Here is a 19,700-nt window from a genome sequence, read left to right as displayed (position 1 = left end):
AAAGAGGGAGTAGGGATAACTGCGTACCAGAAACTATAAACATTTTCGTCCCATATGAATGAGAATAGTTATGGCAATGACACACATAGGAAAATGGCAGACTAAAACCTGAATAGAAAATGCATTCAAGAGACTTCTCTGGTGGCGCAGTGGTTAAGAATCCGCCTGCCAATGCAGGGTACAGGGGTTCGAGCCCTGGTCTGGAAAGATCTCACATGCCACGGAGCAACTAATCCCGCGTTCTAGAGCCAGCACTACCGAGCCCATGTGCTGCAACTACTGAAGCCTAGAGCCCGAGCTCCGCAACAAGAGAAGCCACTGCAATGAGAAGCCCGCGCACCGCAATGAAGAGTAGCACCCACTCACCGCAACCAGAGAAAGCCCACGTGCAGCAATGAAGACCCAATGCAGCCAATAATTAATTACTTTTTTTTAAAAAAGAAAATGCATTCAAAAATTATTGTGGTATTTGTGCAACAAAAATTTAGCCTGACAAAATCATCACCAAACTAATGACTCTACCCTACCCCTGACCCCCTGCCTGGTTTATAGTATTTTGTGACTTTACCTCTCAGGATCAGGAGTCCCTGTAAGGAAGTGGATGCAAGGAACGTTGGAGTCTTGAGGTAAAATAGAAACCATGCTTGCAGTGGTCAGGAATTCTCCCTCCATATTAATGCCACTTGGTTTATCTCGGAGAATTTCCATCATTGTTTCAAAGGTTATGTTTCCTAGGGAAATGAATTTTAAGACGATCAAATACATATGCATTTGCAGGTTGGTATCCTGCAATTATGAACTGCTTTCTCTATTGATAATACATAATATGAGACACTGGCCTAGGTATAAATTAAGTGAGATTGACTATAAGCAAATCTTGTATCATAACTGTTAGACTCACTGCACTGTCCCAAGGAAGATTTTTTTCTAATATAAAATATACAAAATCTCAAAACATTATAACAGGTTAAATCTGTTATTTCCTAAGAAGAAGAAATCAATAATGCAAAATACACTCAATCTCACTGCCCTTCCAAAAATTTTTAAGAGGTATGTAGTTAACAATTAGCTAATGACAATAATAACTATTATCTGAGTCTATCCATTCTGGGAACCAAATATTAAGAGAATATTGTGCTTAGTTTCCAATATTATACAAGATGTTCTTTACAAAATAACAAATTATCTTTCCTGTAATATAATTGCTATGCCTGACATTAATACTCTTGTATGAAAGTGTGAATTGTAACCTGAGTGGGACTGAAGGAGGCAAAAGACATTATTGGCTAATGGAATTTGTATGTACGCAGTTCCACTGGACTACTTTAAAAATTTAAATGTCCATCATGTGTAATGAAAATAAATGGCATTATATTCTGTTTTCTTCTTTCATAGGTAAAGTTTGATATTTTAAGGAGATTTTTTTGAGAAAAATAGAAGAAAATCTATCTCTTTAGCAAACACAACATGTCCATGGTTGCAGAGAACCTCAGAATCCCATATTTGGAAGGCATTTCCACCAAAAAAATTAAAAAAAAAAAAAATTTAAAAGCCAATCATGCCCTCAGACAGCTCTGCTTCTTTCTATATATATCCATAGTCAAAGATGTGATTTAGGATCTATCTCATGACAAGATGAATAATCTTACCCTTCCACAATGCAGTCCTCCAAAAGTAGCCAAAATATCGTCTTCTCACATGATAATAATTCTCTTCTCCAAAATTTATGACTCAATTCTCCCTGAATCACATTAGAACTCCTTCAAATTAAAACTTACTACTAAGCTTAACTTAAATAAACTTTTCCTCTCCATCTGTCTTTTGTCTGTATTGGTCCTATCTTTTGTTTATCTTGGTCCTATCTCTGCCATCAGATTATAAATTCCTGATCTTTTGTCTGTATTGGTCATATCTCTGCCATTAGATTACAAATTCTCTCAAGACAAGAATGGGATTTTCTCTGTTTAGTTCTCATTCATTCAACAAATATTTATTGAACACCTATTAAATGCCAGGCACTGTCCTAGGCAATGGATAGATAGATAGACACAGACAGACAGAAAGACAGATATTGATAGATTTAGACATGGATATACAGCTCTGTGAATATAAAGAAATGAAAGTCCCCTGATCCAATTTTAATTAAGGTAACCAGAGTTAACAATTCAAAAAGGATTTCTCCTGGGACTTCCCTGGTAAGACTCCATGCTCCCAATGCAGGGGGCCCAGGTTCGATCCCTGGTCGGGCAACTAGATCCCCCATGCATGCCACAACTAAGAGTCCACATGCCACAACTAGAAGTCCACATGCTGCAACTAAAAACAAAAGATCCTGCATGCCACAACTAGGACCCGCTGCAGCCTAAATAAATAAATAATAAATAAATAAATAAATAAAAGATTTCTCCTGAAGAGTTTCAGAACAGGTCTGAAACCTTTTCTTTGAATAAATGCAAGAAATTCTCATTATCAGAAGAAAATTGGTACCAGAAAATAGCCACTTAAAGCAACATATTTAAAATAAGAATCAAAACTTCATGGTATGTAGTGGAGGAAAAGGATTGACTGGATCTTTAAAATGAAATTAAAATACAAAAATAAGTTTATATAAGCTTATAGTTAACAAAATTTAGGTTAAAATTTTAATATGCTAATTCTTAGAACAAAGAATGAAACAAGTGTAATTTTTACAACAAAATGGTAAGAGAATTCGACTTTATTTGACTATTGCAGAATGATCATACAGATAATGATTGCAAAAATATATGAGGACTTCATCAAGTTTCTCTTAAGTCCCTCTCTTAATTCTTTTTTTTTTTTTTTTTACTGTATAATAATTTTTTTTTCCTTTTTAAAAAATTTTTTGGAGTATAGTTGATTTACAATGTTGTGTTAGTTTCAGGTGTACAGCAAAGTGAATCAGTTATACATATATCTACTTTTTTTTTTTTTTAGATTCTTTTCCCATGTAAGCCATTACAGAGTATTGAGTCGAGATCCCTGTGCTATACAGCAGGTTGTTATTAGTTATCTATTCTTAATTATTTAATATTCAAATCATTTTCTTTTGAAGCACTTTGTTGTGTTACTGCTCTCAGTTTTTCTTCAGTTGTCAATAGGTCTAACTCTCTGTTCATTTTTTATTTGCCAATGGCTTTGTATGTGACCTAATCAGTATCTAATGTTAATTTCATGGGCTTCTGGAAATCTTGCATCTTTTGTAAGAATTTCAGTTTGTATTTTATTTGTATTGTGTTAACAATCATTAAGAGACATCAACAAAAATACTGACGCAAAGAAGAGGAAGGATAGTGTTAAGTTGGGAAAGATATTTGAATGAGGACTAATTTTATAAATAGATGGTTCATCAGTGATTAGCTTTATGTTTAAGACTACCTTTGCTTCCTTATGCAACCCTTGTAACTTTGGGGCATCAGACTGAAAATTCAGATAAAATGGACATCCCTCCTACCATCCATCACAACTTGCTGCAATCTTTGCTTCATTAACCAGCTGATATATGACTAAAATGAGGTCATTTTTTTAAAGTACCTACATCTCCCCAATTTTCCTATATGACCTCCTAATTTTTCATGCTTGTACAAAGTTTATATTCCCCAAAGCATAATTCGACAAGAAAATTAAAATAGGATCACTAACATATAATTACTTACCTGAAAAACCGAAGAGAATAGATTTTAAAACTATGAAAAAAAATAGACTATCAATGAGGTGTCCCATTAAATAAGTAAAAACACTCAACAGCATTCTTATAGATCAAAACCAACCAATTAACAAACATAATAGAAAAATATTCCATTTATATTACCAGTAAAAAAATATTAAGTATCCAGAAAAAAACTTAAAAGTCAAGTGGAAATCAGTAATCTAAGCTTCCACCTTAACAAACTAGAAAAAGAAGAGCAAAATAAGCTCAAGGCAAGCAGAAGGAAGAAATAATACAGATAAAAGCAGAAATCAATGAAATTGAAAGCAGAAAACAGAAAAGTCAATGAAACAAAAAGTGGTTCTTTGAAAAGATCAATAAAATTGACAAACCTCTAGCTAGACTGACAGAAAAAGAGAAAACACAAATTACAAAATTACCAATATCAGAAATGAAACAGGGGTATCATGACAGACCCTGCAGACATTAAAAGCATGATAAAGGAATACTATGAACAACTCTATACCCATAAATTAACAACTTAGAAGAAATGGACCAATTATTTGAAAAGCACATATTACCAAAACTCACTCAATATGAAATAATATGACTAGCCCTATATCTCTTAAAGAAATTGACTTTAAGACTTCCAGAAATCTCCAGGCCCAGATGTTTCACTGGAGAATTCTACCAAACATTTGAGGAAGAATTAACTCCAAATCTACACAATCTCTTCCAGAAAATAAAAAAGGAGGGAACACGTCCTGACTCATTCAATGAGGCAAATATTACCCTTATACCAAAACCAAACAAAGACAGTACAAACAAACCAACACAGACCAATATCTCTCATGAATACAGATGCAAAAACCCTCAACAAAATATTAGCAAATAGAACCCAACAATATATAAAAAGAATTATATACCATGACCAAGCTGGGTTTATTCCCAGGATACAAGGCTTGTTCAATATTAGAAAATCAATGTAATCTATCATATCAACAGGCTAAAGAAAAAAGAGAATCATATCAACTGACACAGAAAACGCATTTGACAAACCTCAGTATCTATTCATAATAAAAACTCTCAGCAAACAAGGAATAGTGGAAAACTACCTTAACTTGATTAAGTTGACAAAGTACATCTACAAAAAGCTACAGCTAATACTATACTTAATGGTAAATGACTAAATGCTTCCCCCCTAAGACTGGGAACAAGGCAAGGATGTCTGCTCTCACCATTCTTATTCAGTATAACACTTGAAGTCCTAGCCAGCACAATAAGGCAAGGCAAGGAAATAAAAAGCATACAGATTGGAAAGGAAGAACTAAACTGTCCCTATTTGCAGATGGCATGATAGTCTCTACATAAAAATCCCAAGGAGTCTATCCAAAAAAACCCAAAAAAAACTAACCTCCTAGAACCAGTAAATTCATTTAGCAAAGTCACAGAATACAAGATCAACATACAAAAAAGTAATTAAAACAATCTGAAATTTTGAAAAGAAGTTCTTATTAAGAAACAATTTGTTTAGGCTCTATAGAAGAGAACTAGAGACACTGTTTTCTCATTTAGGTTGAAACTGCAAATTTTGTAGGTCCAACTTCACTTATAGAATCTATTCTAAAGAAGTAATTTTGAAATGCAGACAAACTTAATAAATAAGATGTTCACATGATTTACAGTGGTAAAAGGGAAACAACCAAATAGTGAACAATACCATTTGTGTCCTCCCCTCCACCAGTTACTATGTTCCAGAAGGTCATAGACTGTATCATGTCTGCCACTATGTGGCCCCATGCCTAGCACAGAGCAAGTGTTTATAAAAGGTTTCTTTAACAACAACAAAAAATGTCAATATGGAAAACCTAGACAAATAAAATTATAAAAGTCTACTTAGAACAGAAAAGAAAAATTCAATAAACGGACAACCATATCTTGTTCTTGACTAGGAAGGCAATATCATTAGATGTGAATTCTCCCCTAAAATAATCTATAGTTTTAATTCAAATCCAATCAAACCTCAAAAAGATTCTTTGGGGAGAAGCTAGAAAAATGATTGTAAAATTAACCTTGAAAAATGAACAGTCAAGGATTGTCAGGAAAATTCTGAAAAAGCAGAATAATGAGGAAGTATTTGTCTTACCACATTAAAAAAAAAACCCTGTAAATTCATTCATATTGTCCTTTGGCTCATAAAGCAAGTATTGAGCACTTATTATGTATACTTACACTGTTCTAAATGAAACTGGAAAAATACAGTAATCTAATTTACACTTGTGTTTACTTAGGAATTTAATATTTGATAAAGTTGGTTGGCATTTCAAATCAACAGAAAAAATAGTTCATTTAAAATGTGGTGTTGAGATCACTGGGTAATCATTTGAGAAGTGAGAAAAAACCAGTAATCCTAATTCATATTTTATTTTAGAATAATTTCAGAAGAATTATAAATTTTAAAAATAAAACTATAAATATAAGATGTAGATAACCATTTCTGGTACAGTGAAATGGCCATTCTAAAAGCATGACATCAATGCTAGAAACCATATAAGAGCAATTCCACATGGGACAGAATCAACCATTTTATTATTACTTTTCTCTTTATGCCAGCTATTGTTTTTCCCTTTTTATCCTTTCTTGCCCTCTTTTGAATTTAACAAGTATTTATTATTCTATTTCTCCCCTGTTAGCTTATTACTTATATATTCTTTTATTATTTTATTAGTTTCTCTTGACTTATTACAGTCTGCCTTAAATTAGTTCTTCACCACTTAGTTAACGCAAGGACCTTCCTTGTAACACTTTAACTCCAATTACTGCCTCCTGTTTTTAGTGCTATTCTCATACATTAATTCTGCTGTGTTCATCTGGGTCCCCTGAGAAGCAGATGCCACAACATGAGATTAAATGTACAAGGATTTTATGAGGGAAAATGCCCATGAGAGAAAATGGGGAGGAAATTGAACTGCGACAGAAGTCCGAACCTGGCTTTACTAGAGAGGGAAGAAAGGTTGGGTGAAAGTGACCTAGACTGCCACGCCACCTAAGGAAAGCTTTGCAAGGCCCTTAGGGAGTCTTTGACCCAGAGTCAGCCATCAGAGGAGTCCAATGACCCCAGGAATGGGCCTACCTTAGTCTCCCTGCTGCTTTCAGTCATTGGCCACGAGCAGCCTGTGGGAAGCGCAGCCTTGGTACTACATGAATTCAATGCACAACAGAATTTGAGCACTGCAGCTATGGCCATTGGTCATAAAATTATTATTATTTTAAACAGACAATATTCATTTAGTTTCACGCACGTATTTACTGTTTCTGTTGCTCTTCATTCACTCCTGCTTACCTTGCCTCTATCAAAGATCATTTTTCCTGCCTGAAGAATGGCCCTTAGTATTCCTTTTAATGCCAGTTGGCTAGTGACAAATTTTCTCAATTTTATTTCAACTTTATTTTTGGAGGATATTTTCAGTGGGTATGGAATTCTAAATTGGTAGTTATTATCTTTCTCCATCACTTTACAGATGTCATTTTACAGTCTTCCAGATTCTTTCTCTTCTTTTGAAAAGTTATCTGTCAGTCTTATAGTTGTTCCTTTGAAGATAATATATATTTTCTCTCTGACTGCATTTAAGATTTTCTGTTTATTTTCCCCCTTTAGCAATCTCACTACGATGTGCCCAGGTGTGGTTTCCTTTTATTTATTCTTGGGATTTGCAGAGCTTCTTGAAGCTGTGGCTTGATGACTTTTATTCGTTTGGAAAAATTCTTGGCCAGTATCTCTTCAAATCTTGCTTTTGCCCCTCCATATTCTCTCTCTCCTTTCCTGCTGGGACTCCAACTACATATATATGAGACCTTTTCAATGAGTCCTATATGGCTCTCACACTCTTGTCGATATTTTCCAAACTCTTACCTCTGTTTCAATCAGGGAACTTTCTACTGATCTTCCAGTTCACTAATTTTTTTCTTCTGCTATGTCTAATCTGTTGTTAAACTAATCTATTGAATTCTTCTTTTTTTTTTGGCGGTATGTGGGCCTCTCACTGTTGTGGCCTCTCCCGTTGTGGAGCACAGGCTCCGGACGCGCAGGCTCAGCAGCCATGGCTCACAGGCCTAGCCGCTCTGCGGCATGTGGGATCTTCCCGGACCGGGGCACGAACCCACGTCCCCTGCATTGGCAGGCAGACTCTCAACCACTGCGCCACCAGGGAAGCCCCTAATCTATTGAATTCTTAATTTCAGTTATTAGAAATTTACAGTTCTATTATTTCCATTTGGTTCTCTTTTATAGATTTCAGTTCTCTGATGAAAGTCTCCATCTTTTTGTCTAATTTTCTTGAACATATAAAACATACTAATTTTAAAGTCTATATCTGATAAAACTAATTTGGGGATAACCAGTGGGTCAGTTTCTACTGTCTGCTTTCTCTTGATTTTCAATCATTTGGTCCTATTTCTTGGCATGTCTGATAATTTTTTATTGAATGTTGTACACTATAGATTAAAACCTGTAGAGGCACTGCATGATATTTTCCTCCACAGAGTATTTAATTTTCTTCTGGCAAACAGATGGAATATAGGTAGATTACCTATTGATCCAGCTGAGACTGGTCTATTCTGTTTGTTCTTATTCCTAAAGTGTAGCCTTTCTGGGGTTTTAACTGAAAGCCTGGGGTATTTCCCAGGCCCCTTCTTCTTGGTTGTTCATCAAATCCAATTTTTGTCCCTAAGGCCTTGTGAGACTGCCAAAATCTCTACTTAACGTTTTAAGCTCTTGGTAACTACTCATCCTACAGAGTCTCATCCTACATATGCACTGCTTAGAAGTCAGCAACTGCTTTAAGGAGAATTTGTGACACAGAAGGTCAGACTCTTCTCAGAGTGCACATAGTCTTTTCCCAGTCTCCTGGATCTAGGCCCCTCATGTCCTAACTGTTTTGGGTGTTCACCATGCCTTCAAACAGTGGGTTTTATTTTCCCAGCTTTTAGTTATTCTTGGGGAGAGGTTAGTCTAGTACTAGCTACTCCTTGTTAACCAGAAGCAAATGTCCAGCTTTGTGCTTTTAACCACTCCAATTTTATGCCTCCCATTTATTAAATACATCAGTCTCTTTTTACCCTCAAGTAGTATCAATTTCTGAATAACAGTAATGAATGTGGTAGACCCATACTGTAACAAGTACAGTTTAAAAAAATAACACAAAACATATAGTTCCTGTCAGCGGATAAGATATTTTCAGATACTTTGTATGGAAATGTTTAATTACTTCATTAAAATTAGTTCTAAAGAAACAAATAACTTTCATTTAACATAGTTGGTTGACCACAGGTATGTTTTTCCTCTCTCCCCAAACCCTACTACAATGACAGCAAAGGAATAAAAAATGAAATTACTCACAAAGACAAAGAAAGCATGAAGAGCAAGAATTTCCCCCATCCCCATGATATATGGGAATAATTAAAAGAACAAAAGCTTACATCAAGTCTGCACCCAAATTGTGATTTTTGTGACATTTCAAATTAAAATAAAATTGATTTCCATATAAAACAGTCTAATGTTCCACCCTCAGTTAATCACGCAAACTTTCAACTGTTTTACGTTAATAGCAAATTTTTACTTTCTCCATAATATAGCTATGACTTCAAATTCAAGAAAAATAACGTATAGATAACTTGTTACAGGAGCAATATCTTTCTGTTAGTTTTGGAAGAATGCAGGAAGAAAAAAAAAGGATACACCTGAAAACAACCCTTAATATTAAAACTAAACAATAAAGCAAAAGCCATCCACACCTATCTATCACACACATAGCTTCTGCACCTAGTGAGATTTTAGAATGATTCAAATATAAATTCCTGTAAATGGCAAGTTTTAACAAAAACAGTGTCAGAACCATAACACTGCAGTAACACAGGTATTATGAAAATGTTTTCTGTATTCAAAACCTACAATTCTCAAAATGAAAGAAGGATTTACATGATCACTTGAGTAGGATAACTATATGTAATCCACTTGTAAGCACTGAATAAGTACTGAGACTGCAATGGCAGGGTTCACTACAATGAATGCAAAACACAGGGTACAATTTCACTGCAATTTAAACTAGTTATTTAAAATACAAGAGTGAATATAGATACAATTTGGATATACATGCAGCACAGTTAATAGCTATCAGGTAGGAATAGTTGTAAAGAACAGAGGTAGGCTCTTCCATCTAGAAGACTCATAGGAAGAATTAGCCATAATGTACTAGTAGACAATTTTCTATAAAAGTACTGGAAAGACATTTATTCTTTTGGCAAAGCACAGAAAGTGGGATGAACTATACTTCATACTTAGGGGAAAAATAAGTTTCATGTCAGATGCATCTATTACTATATAAATGCATATTTTATGCATTTCAAATCTATAATTCAGTTATTTTGTAGTTAAATATAACAGAATTAATTATTATGATACAGTGGCTAATTAATTTATAATTATTTCTACCTATTTTTTCTTCCTTTCGTTCGATCACCCTAAACCTTATGATTCTTGACATTTTCCTCCCCGCCTTAATTATGTGTTGTTATTCTTCATTTTTTAAGAATACCTGCTAATTTTATGTCTTAAGCCTTTAGGTTTATTGCCAGAAAAAAAGGATACAACAATGATCTTTGTTAAACTATCTGCAAATTACAATTTAATTCAATTCAACTAATAATCCTTTGTTAATTTAACAAAAAAAAGAAACTTATTAAGCACACACACACTAGTGCAAGACACTGAACTAGGTGCTGAGAGAAATATAAGGACAAATGAGAGTCCATTTTTTTTTTCAATTTCATACAGGAGATAAATGAAGAGCACAAACACAACTTCCTCATTTGTAAAATGAAGATAATACCTACTTCACATGGTTGCTTAAAGAAAATAATGTAATCACTTAGCACAGTGTCTAGCCTTTGATACACTTTTTTAATAAATAGGAGTAGGTGTTGCTGCAACCAGTACTCTGTCTCTACTTTTACAACAACAGTAAGCCTAAAATCAAAATCCTTAGAATAACGTATCTTAGCATTTTCTACATATGTATCTATATGAAAAAAGATAGTTTAAATAACCTACCTATAAAATGGCAAACTAATATTAAGAAACTTTATAGGAAACTTTTCAAATGATATTCTTCTGGAAATTAAAATATAAGATATTAAATACTTTGAAAACAATGATGTTAAGGCATTCTAAAAACATTCTGTCACAAACTTTTTTCTGCTATACATATAATTAATTTGTTTAATAAATACCTGAGAAGCAAGTATCAATCACTGACTTATCTATCTCTGAGTAGTTGCTTTCTGATTGATTTATAGAACCATTTTATCCTTCAAGTGAAGGAAGATAAATCAGTCACAGATTTTTATTAGTGGAAAGACCCTTTTAGCATTTATCTGCCACCCAATAATCTTCTAAATAAAAGTTATTTTTCTGGAATTATTTGGAGGCGAATAGACAAAGGTACATTACTAGTAATTTTTTAAGAGTTAGTAGTAACCAAATATAAAAATGGGGAAAAGATATATTAAGAACAGGAAAGTTATTTAAAAATTATAAATTTTCAATAAACATAAGAATATGGTTAACCTCACTAATAGTAGAAATATATTTTAAAGTAATAACATGCCAATTTTGCCTAAAAATTTAACAAGATGGCACAAAAACAATATCCTATATTGGTAAATATATTAGAAAATGGGCACTCAAATATTACTGGTGGAAATTTAAATTGATGCAACTTTTCTGGTGGTCATTTTGGCAATGAGTTTCAAAAGCCTTAAAACATGCACATGCTTTGACCCCACATTCTACTTGTAGGAAATTATTCTAGGAAAATAATCATGGATGTGAAAATAAAGAAGCTATAAGCATATTGTATAATTTTCAGTGGTAGAAAACTAAAAACAAACTAAATAACAGAGAATTTGTTAATTAAAGTATGATTCATACAATCAATCTTTACTATATAATGATAAAATACAACCACATGGAAATAAATAATATACCAAAATAACAGAATACTATGCATCTGTTAAAAATGAGAATGTTCTATATATATTAAAATAGAATGATCTACATTATATATTGGTAACTAGAGAAAACTTATGTGCAGAAGAGTGTGTATGGCATGCTACCATTTCTGTAAAAAGGAGAATATCTATACATATTTGTTTCATTAAGCATACATCATCTCTGAAGGCATATACAAGGAAATGCCTGTAGGAAAAAGGACTGAACAGGGGCATGTTAGAAGGGAGAGGCTTCACTGTATACTCTTGTATACCTCTGAATTTTGAATCATGTGAATATATTTATTTTTATAAGTAAAAGAATGTCATAGAATATTAAATGACATGGGAAGGAGTTCTGCTTTCATTTAGGCTGAGTAAGCTTCCATCATACTAACCCTCCCTCAGATAACTATAAACTTGGGACAAAATACACTAAGGCTCTTTACTGTGAGCAAAAGCAGGAAAATTCTGGAGGAGAGGTGACACTTGGAAGATGGGATGAAACACAGAGTAAATTTCCCATTTTTGTTACGGCTTTAGCCTGAGGGAAGGCCACGGTCAATGCTGTGCAACGTGGCGCAGGTAGTTATAGAAAACCTTGGTCTTTCTGGCCTGAAGAACCAGAGGCCAACTACCGGTACTAGAAGGTGAAGGGAGAATCGCAGAAAGGAGGGAGTTATAGAGAGGAACCCGCAAATTCTTTGTAAAAAAAAAAAAAACTCTGCCCAAATCTCCATCTGTTTCATGAATCAGCATATGTGGGTGAGAATGATAGCAGCTCAGCTAAAGATAAAAGAACGAAACTGGAATTTGAGCTGCTGACCAGGAGACAGACTTTGCAGACAGAACACAACCAATTCAATTGCTAAATCAAAAATTACTGATATTTCTTCCTAGGTGAATTTTTGGTGATTGGTGGCTTTCAAGGAATTGGTTCATTTCCTCTAAGTTACTGAACACACTTAGAGCTGTTTATAGTGTTTCCCTATTATCCTCCTAATGTCTATGGGGTCTATAATAATATCTGCTTTCCTGACATGCAACTTGTGTTTTCTTCCTTTTTCTTTTTTCTTTGTGGAGCTGAGTGTTTCAATTTATTAATCTTTTCAAAGAACCAGCTTTTAGTTTGATCCATTTTCTCCACTGTTTTGTTGTTTTCAATTTTACTGATTTCTGCACTTTATTATTTCTTTCTTTTCTTTGCTTGGGATTTTTTTTTCTTTTTTCTTTTTTTTTTTTTAGTTTATTAAGGCGAAAGTTTACATTGTTGATTTGAGACCTTTCTTGTTCTCTAATATAAGCACTTAATGCTTTAAATTTTCCTGTAAACACTACTTTTGCTGCATGCTATAAATTTTGGTATACTGATTCTCATTTCATTCCACTCAAAATATTTTCTAGGGCTTCCCTGGTGGCGCAGTGGTTGAGAATCTGCCTGCTAATGCAGGGAACACGGGTTCGAGCCCTGGTCTGGGAAGATCCCACATGCCACGGAGCAACTGGGCCCGTGAGCCACAACTACTGAGCCTGCGCGTCTGGAGCCTGTGCTCCGCAACAAGAGAGGCCGCGAGAGTGAGAGGCCCGCGCACCGCGATGAAGAGTGGCCCCCGCTTGCCACAACTAGAGAAAGCCCTCGCACAGAAACGAAGACCCAACACAGCCATAAATAAATAAATAAAGCAAACTGTCAACAAGTAAAAATAAACACAATTATTAAAAAAAAAAAAAAAAAAATTTTCTAATCTCCCTTGAGACTTCTTTTTTGACCCATACATTTAAGCTGTGTTGTGTGGACTTCCCCGGTGGTGCAGTGGTTAAGAATCTGCCTGCCAATGCAGGGGACACGGGTTCGAGCCCTGGTCAGGGAAGATCCCACATGCCGCGGAGCAACTAAGCCTGTGCGCCACAACTACTGGGCCTGTGCTCTAGGGCCTGCGAGCCACAACTACTGAAGCCCGCGCGCCTAGAGGCTGTGCTCCACAACAAGAGAAGCCACCGCAATGAGAAGCCCGCACACTGCAACCAAGAGTAGCTCCCGCTCGCCGCAACTAGAGAAAGTCCGTGCGCAGCAACGAAGACCCAACGCATCCAAAAATAAATAATAAATTTTAAAAAAATAAAGTGTGGGCTTCCCTGGTGGCGCAGTGGTTGACAGTCCGCCTGCCGATGCAGCGGACACGGGATCGTGCCCCGGTCCGGGAGGATCCCACGTGCCGCGGAGCGGCTGGGCCCGTGGGCCATGGCCGCTGGGCCTGCGCGTCCGGAGCCTGTGCTCCGCGGCGGGAGAGGCCACGGCAGTGAGACGCCCGCGTACCACAAAAAATAAAAATAAAAAAAATAATAAAGTGTGTTTTGTGTGATTTCCAAGTATTGGGGATTTTCCAGAAATCCTTATGTAACTGATTTCAAACATAATTTTATTATTGTCAAAGACTGGACTTTGTTACGTCTCTTTTTAAGATTTGCTTTATGATCCAGGATATGGTCAACTTAGTGTATGTTCCATGTGCACTTGAAAAGAATCTGCATTCCACTGTTGTTGGGTGGAGAATTCTATAAACATCAGTTAGATCCAGTGGTTGATATATTGTTCAATTCTTTCATACCCTTGCTGATTTTCTGTCCACTGGTTCTTCCCATTACTGAGAGAGAAGCATTGGAGTCTCCACCTACAGTTGTGGAACTGTCTACTTCTCCTTTCAGTTCTGTTACTTCTTACTTCATATATTTTGAAGATTTGTTGTCAGGTTCATATACATTTACCATGGAGAAAATAACCCTGAAATGACCCTTTTTTGATTACGTGAAAATTCTCTCCCTGGTAATGTACCTTGCTCGAAAGTCTACTTCATCTAATATTTATATAGCCAACCCAGCTGTCTTTTGATCAGTGTTTACATATGCTATAACTTCTCCCATTCTTTTACTCTTCGCCTAGTTAAAGTGAGTCACTCATACACAGCATATAGCTGAGTCGTGTTGTTTTTTTTTTTTACTTCAGTCTGACACACTTCATCTTTTAATTGGTATGTTTAGACCATTTAACAATTAATGTAATTATAGTTATGTTGAACTTTAAATCTACATTATATTGTTTTATGTTTGATGCTTCTATTTTTATTCTTCCATTTCCCCCTTCCTGCCTTCTTTTTGAATATTTTCTTAGTATTCCATTTTAATTCATGTGTTGGGTTTTTTTAACTGTATCTTATTACATAGCTTTTTAAATAGTTGCTCTAAGGCTACAATATACATAATTAAGTTATCTGTTTACTAGGATCAATATTTTACAGCTTTAAGTACAATGTAGAAACCTTAACACCATATGTACTCCCCTCTTTATACTGTGATTATCATGTGTATTATAGGAAATGTAATTTTGGCTTATAACTGTTAGACATATTATGAAGGTCTTAAGAGGAGAAACATGGTATTATATTTACCCCAATATTTACCATTTCTGTGGCTCTTCCTTCATCCCTGAAGTTCCATGTTTCGCTGTGCTATCACTTCCCTTCTATCTAAAAAAATTCCTTTAGCATTTCTTTTATAGCAGGAATACTGGCAACAAAGTCTCTTAGTTTTCCCACATGTCAGGATATTTTTATTTCACCTTCATTCCTGAAGAATATTTTATCTAGATACAGAAATCTTTTCTTTCAGAGCTTTAAAAATGTTGTTTCACTGCCTTTAGGCATCTATGGCTTATAATGAAAAACACACAGAAATCATTTTTTACCTATATATAATGTGTTATTTTTATCTGCTTTTAAGGCTTTTTGTCTTTGGTTTTCAGCAGTTTGTGCATTTAGGCATGGATTTCTTTTCATTTATCTTGTTTGAGGTTTGCTAACTTTCCTGAATCTGTAAATTTATGTCTTTTGCCATTTTGAGAAGTTTTCAACCATTATTTATTTAAAAACTTTTCTGCATCACACTCTTCTCTCCTTCTGAGACTCTAATGACTCTAGATGTTTAGATATTATCCCACAGTCCCTAAGTCTCTGTTCTGTTTCTTTGTTTCAATTTTTTTTCTCTCTGTGTTCATATTAGATAATTTCTACTGATCTATCTTCAAATTCACTGACACTTTCCTCTGTCATATCCATTCTGCTACTGAGCCCATCAGAGGAATTTTTTACTTTGGTTACTGTGTTTTTCAATTATAAAATTTCCATTCAGTTCTTTTTTATAGCTTCTATTTCTCTGCTGAGATGCTCTACTTTCCCATTCATATTGGGAGTGTTCACACTTAAAATACCTGCTTTGAAGTCTTCATTTGAATGGCACAAATGAACCTATCTACAAAACAGACACAGACTCATGAACATAGAGAACAGACTTGTGGTTGTCAAGGGGGAGAAGGTTGGGGGAGAGATGGAATAGCAGGTTGGGGTTAGCAGATGTAAGCTATTATACATAGAATGGATAAACAACTAGGTCCTACTATATAGCACAGAGAACTATATTCAATATCCGATGATAACCCATAATGGAAAAGAATATAAAAAAGAATATATATATATTGATATATATATACGTTTAACTGAATCACTTTGCTGTACAGCAGAAATTAACACAACATTGTTAATCAACTATACTTCAATCAAAAAAATAACGGAATAGTCTTCATTTGATAATCCCAACATCTAGATCATCTTGTGGTTGGTATCTATTGTCTTTTCCCTTCCAAGTTGTTGAGATTTTCCTGGTTTTCATATATTGGGTAATTTTGGATTGTATCATTTAGATTATAACATTATGTCATGAGATTTTGGGCCCACTTTCTGTCCACACCCAGTGCATAGTTCTAGCAATCATACTGTTTGAAACCAGCCCAGGTGATATGGAAGGAAAAAAAACATGAAACTCACTGCTGGATGAATTCATACTTTGGGTTCTGGTTTCTTTCTCCTATTGCCTGTTCCTTTTTACACTTAAAGGTCCTCAGATAACTGTTCCATACAATATTTCCAGGCTTTTGGTTATATTCAGAAAAAGAGATAGAATAGAGTTTACTTACAGCATCTTATCCGGAACCTGAACCAGCCTACATTAAATGTTAATGAACTATAGTTTCTAATTAAAAGGCAAAACTTATCAGAATGGTTTAAAAAAAAAGATTAAACCATATTTTTTTTTACAAGAAATGTGCTTTAAATATAAAGATACAGATAGCTTGAAAGCAAATGGATAGGTGAGTATATGTCATATAAACAGTAAACCCCTGGTGGCGCAGTGGTTGAGAGTCCACCTGCCGATGCAGGGGACACGGGTTTGTGCCCCAGTCTGGGAAGGTCCCACATGCTGCGGAGCAGCTGGGCCTGTGAGCCATGGCTGCTGAGCCTGCGCGTCCGGAGCCTGTGCTCCGCAACGGGAGAAGCCACAACAGTAAGAGGCCCGCATACCAAAAAAAAAAAACAGTAAACAGAAAGCTGGGCTAAAGTTGACTTCAAGACAAACAGTACTAACAGTGAGAAATAATATTTCATGAAGAAAAGGGCCAATTCACCAGAAAGACAAAACAATTATAAATGTGTATACACCTAATAACAGAGGTTTAATATATATTAAGCAAAAACTGACAGAATTAAAGGGAGAAACAGACAATTCCATAAACATAATTGGAGATTTTCACACTCCTCTCTTAGTAATATATACAACAAGAAAAAAAAATCATTAAAGATGTACATAATCACAGTAACCACCTTGACCTAATTGATATTTATAAAACTCTATACCTAACAAGTGCAAGGTGCATATTTTGTACACCAAAATAGATCATATGTCAGGCCATAAAATAAGTCTCAGTAAATTTTAAAGGACTGAAGTCATATAGAGTATGTTCTCTGAGTTCAGTGGAATTAAATTAGAAATCAATAACAATAAGATATCTAGGAAACCCCCAAATATTTGGAAATTCATTAACACACTTCTAAATAATCCACAAGTCAGAAATCACGAGGGAAATTTTAAAACATTTCAAATGAATGATAACTAAAGATGTGGAATGATATTCCAAATATACCATCAACTAAAAAGTGGATTAAGGTAGAATATATTCAGTATTGACCTATTTTTATCTTAAAAAATAAGCTGGGGCTTCCCTGGTGGCGCAGTGGTTGAGAGTCCGCCTGCCAATGCAGGGGACACGGGTTCGTGTCCCGGTCCGGGAAGATCCCACATGCCGCAGAGCGGCTGGACCCGTGAGCCATGGCCACTGAGCCTGCGCATCCAGAGCCTGTGCTCCGCAACGGGAGAGGCCAAAACAGTGAGAGGTCCATGAACCGCAAAAAATAAAAATTAAAAAATAAGCTGTACATGTATACAGGGAAATATGGCTACAAAGAATATCTGCTAGCAATGATACATTTTACTTTTGCAATTAAAAATATTTAAATGTTAAGTGAGTGCTGAGTACTTATTATGAGTAATTTTTGTTCCTCTTTGTTTACCTGCATTTTCCAAATGCTTAACTTTGAACATTTGTTACAACGTTCAATTTTGGTTTTGTTTCAGTGACTGTAATTTTCATTTTTAGAATTTTTGCACATTTTAGAATTTTCAAATTTATCTGTTTATTTTTCATGATCTCCTACTCTTGCTTTATGGATTTCATTCCTTCCTTTATATCTTTGAACATTTTAATTTTATTTTTTTAACATTTTATTATAGAAAATTTCAAATATATAAAAGTTCAGAAAAATTATACAATGAATCCTCAAATATTCATTACTGCTTCAACAGTTATGAAATCCCTCCCATCAAATTTTTTTGAAGAAAATCTCCGTCACATCATCTCATCCATGATACTTCAGTACGTATCTATACAAAAGTAATTTTTTTATAAATAAGCTAAAATACAATGACCACATCTGAATTTTTAAATAATAATTCCTTAATATTAACAAATACCTTTGAAAGTTTTAATCATTAGCTAACTTTAAATCAGCTAATTTGTTCTTGGGTGTGAATTTCCCATATTTGTTGGGTCTATGAATTGTTTTTCTTTTAGTACTGTATTTGCTCATGTGTTTATAATTTTTTTCCTGTGAAGTCATCTTCAAAGGGAATTTCTGGGAGAGTCCTGGCAGACCATGGATAATGAAGGTTTCCATATGGGTGGTTAATAAAATACATACAGCCTCCTTACCTGAATCTAAACTGTTATAAACACTGAATAGCAAGAGCCTACAAGCCATTATTTTAAATGGAAGAAATAATAATGTATTCCTAGCCCATATTTAAAAACTCAATCAATTTCCCCAAATATTACTAAATACTTGTAAAACCTATGTAACAATCAACCAAGAACTTCTGCATAATGGGAAGTGTGTAAACACTAATCATCTATTTATTTAACTCTCAATGAATGTCCAATAATTGTGCTTGTGTGCAGTTCAAAATAATAACATATCTTACTGGATATGAATTGTATTTCTCTTCTATACTGCAAAAAACACTCAGTATAATGTAAATAGAATTTCTGCTTCCAATCATGAAGGAACAGTACGGTCTAGAATTACCCTCCTACTGTAGACAAACAGAAAACTGGACAAAATATATAAAACTGTTTTTGGATATTGGACAACAGGTAATGTAGGATTATGATCCCTGAGAGAAAGGAAACAAATAAGGTAAGCCCTACCATTGTGTTGACTCCAGGAGCTTAGTGTTGTTGGAGGCAATTTTCAGACAACAGTGCAGGGAGGGGGACCCAGACATAGCCCAAAGATCACTCTAAGTTGAGGTAACAGAGGTGGAAGTTCAGGGAGGTCAGGGTGGCAGAATTTGCAAAGCAGAGCACCAAAGAGGAATGAGCTACCTCTCAAAAATTTTCTAGCAACCTGTACAGAGGGTCCATTGAGCCTCTGGTTGAATACCAATTTGCACACACACATAGGGTGAAACTCCACAAGACCAAACAAAGAACAAATTATAAGGAAAGAGCAATTATTGGCAACTATGAGTTTTAAAAAAAATC

General features: G+C 34.9%; 1 protein-coding gene across 1 annotated transcript in view; it reads right to left on the bottom strand.

Moving 5' to 3' along the window:
- Window positions 1–19,700, bottom strand: part of SCRN3 (secernin 3) — a 32,982-nt gene that overhangs the window by 4,693 nt on the left and 8,589 nt on the right. Inside the window, exon 5 of the mRNA XM_007451067.1 lies at window positions 569–731. Within this exon, the coding sequence (XP_007451129.1) occupies window positions 569–731 (163 nt within the window). The remainder of the gene's footprint in view (window positions 1–568; window positions 732–19,700) is intronic.

Source organism: Lipotes vexillifer, unplaced genomic scaffold, assembly GCF_000442215.2.
Source record: "Lipotes vexillifer unplaced genomic scaffold, Lipotes_vexillifer_v1.1 scaffold645, whole genome shotgun sequence".
Classification (NCBI taxonomy): Eukaryota; Metazoa; Chordata; class Mammalia; order Artiodactyla; family Lipotidae; genus Lipotes; species Lipotes vexillifer.
This window is presented reverse-complemented; position numbering and strand designations above follow the sequence as displayed.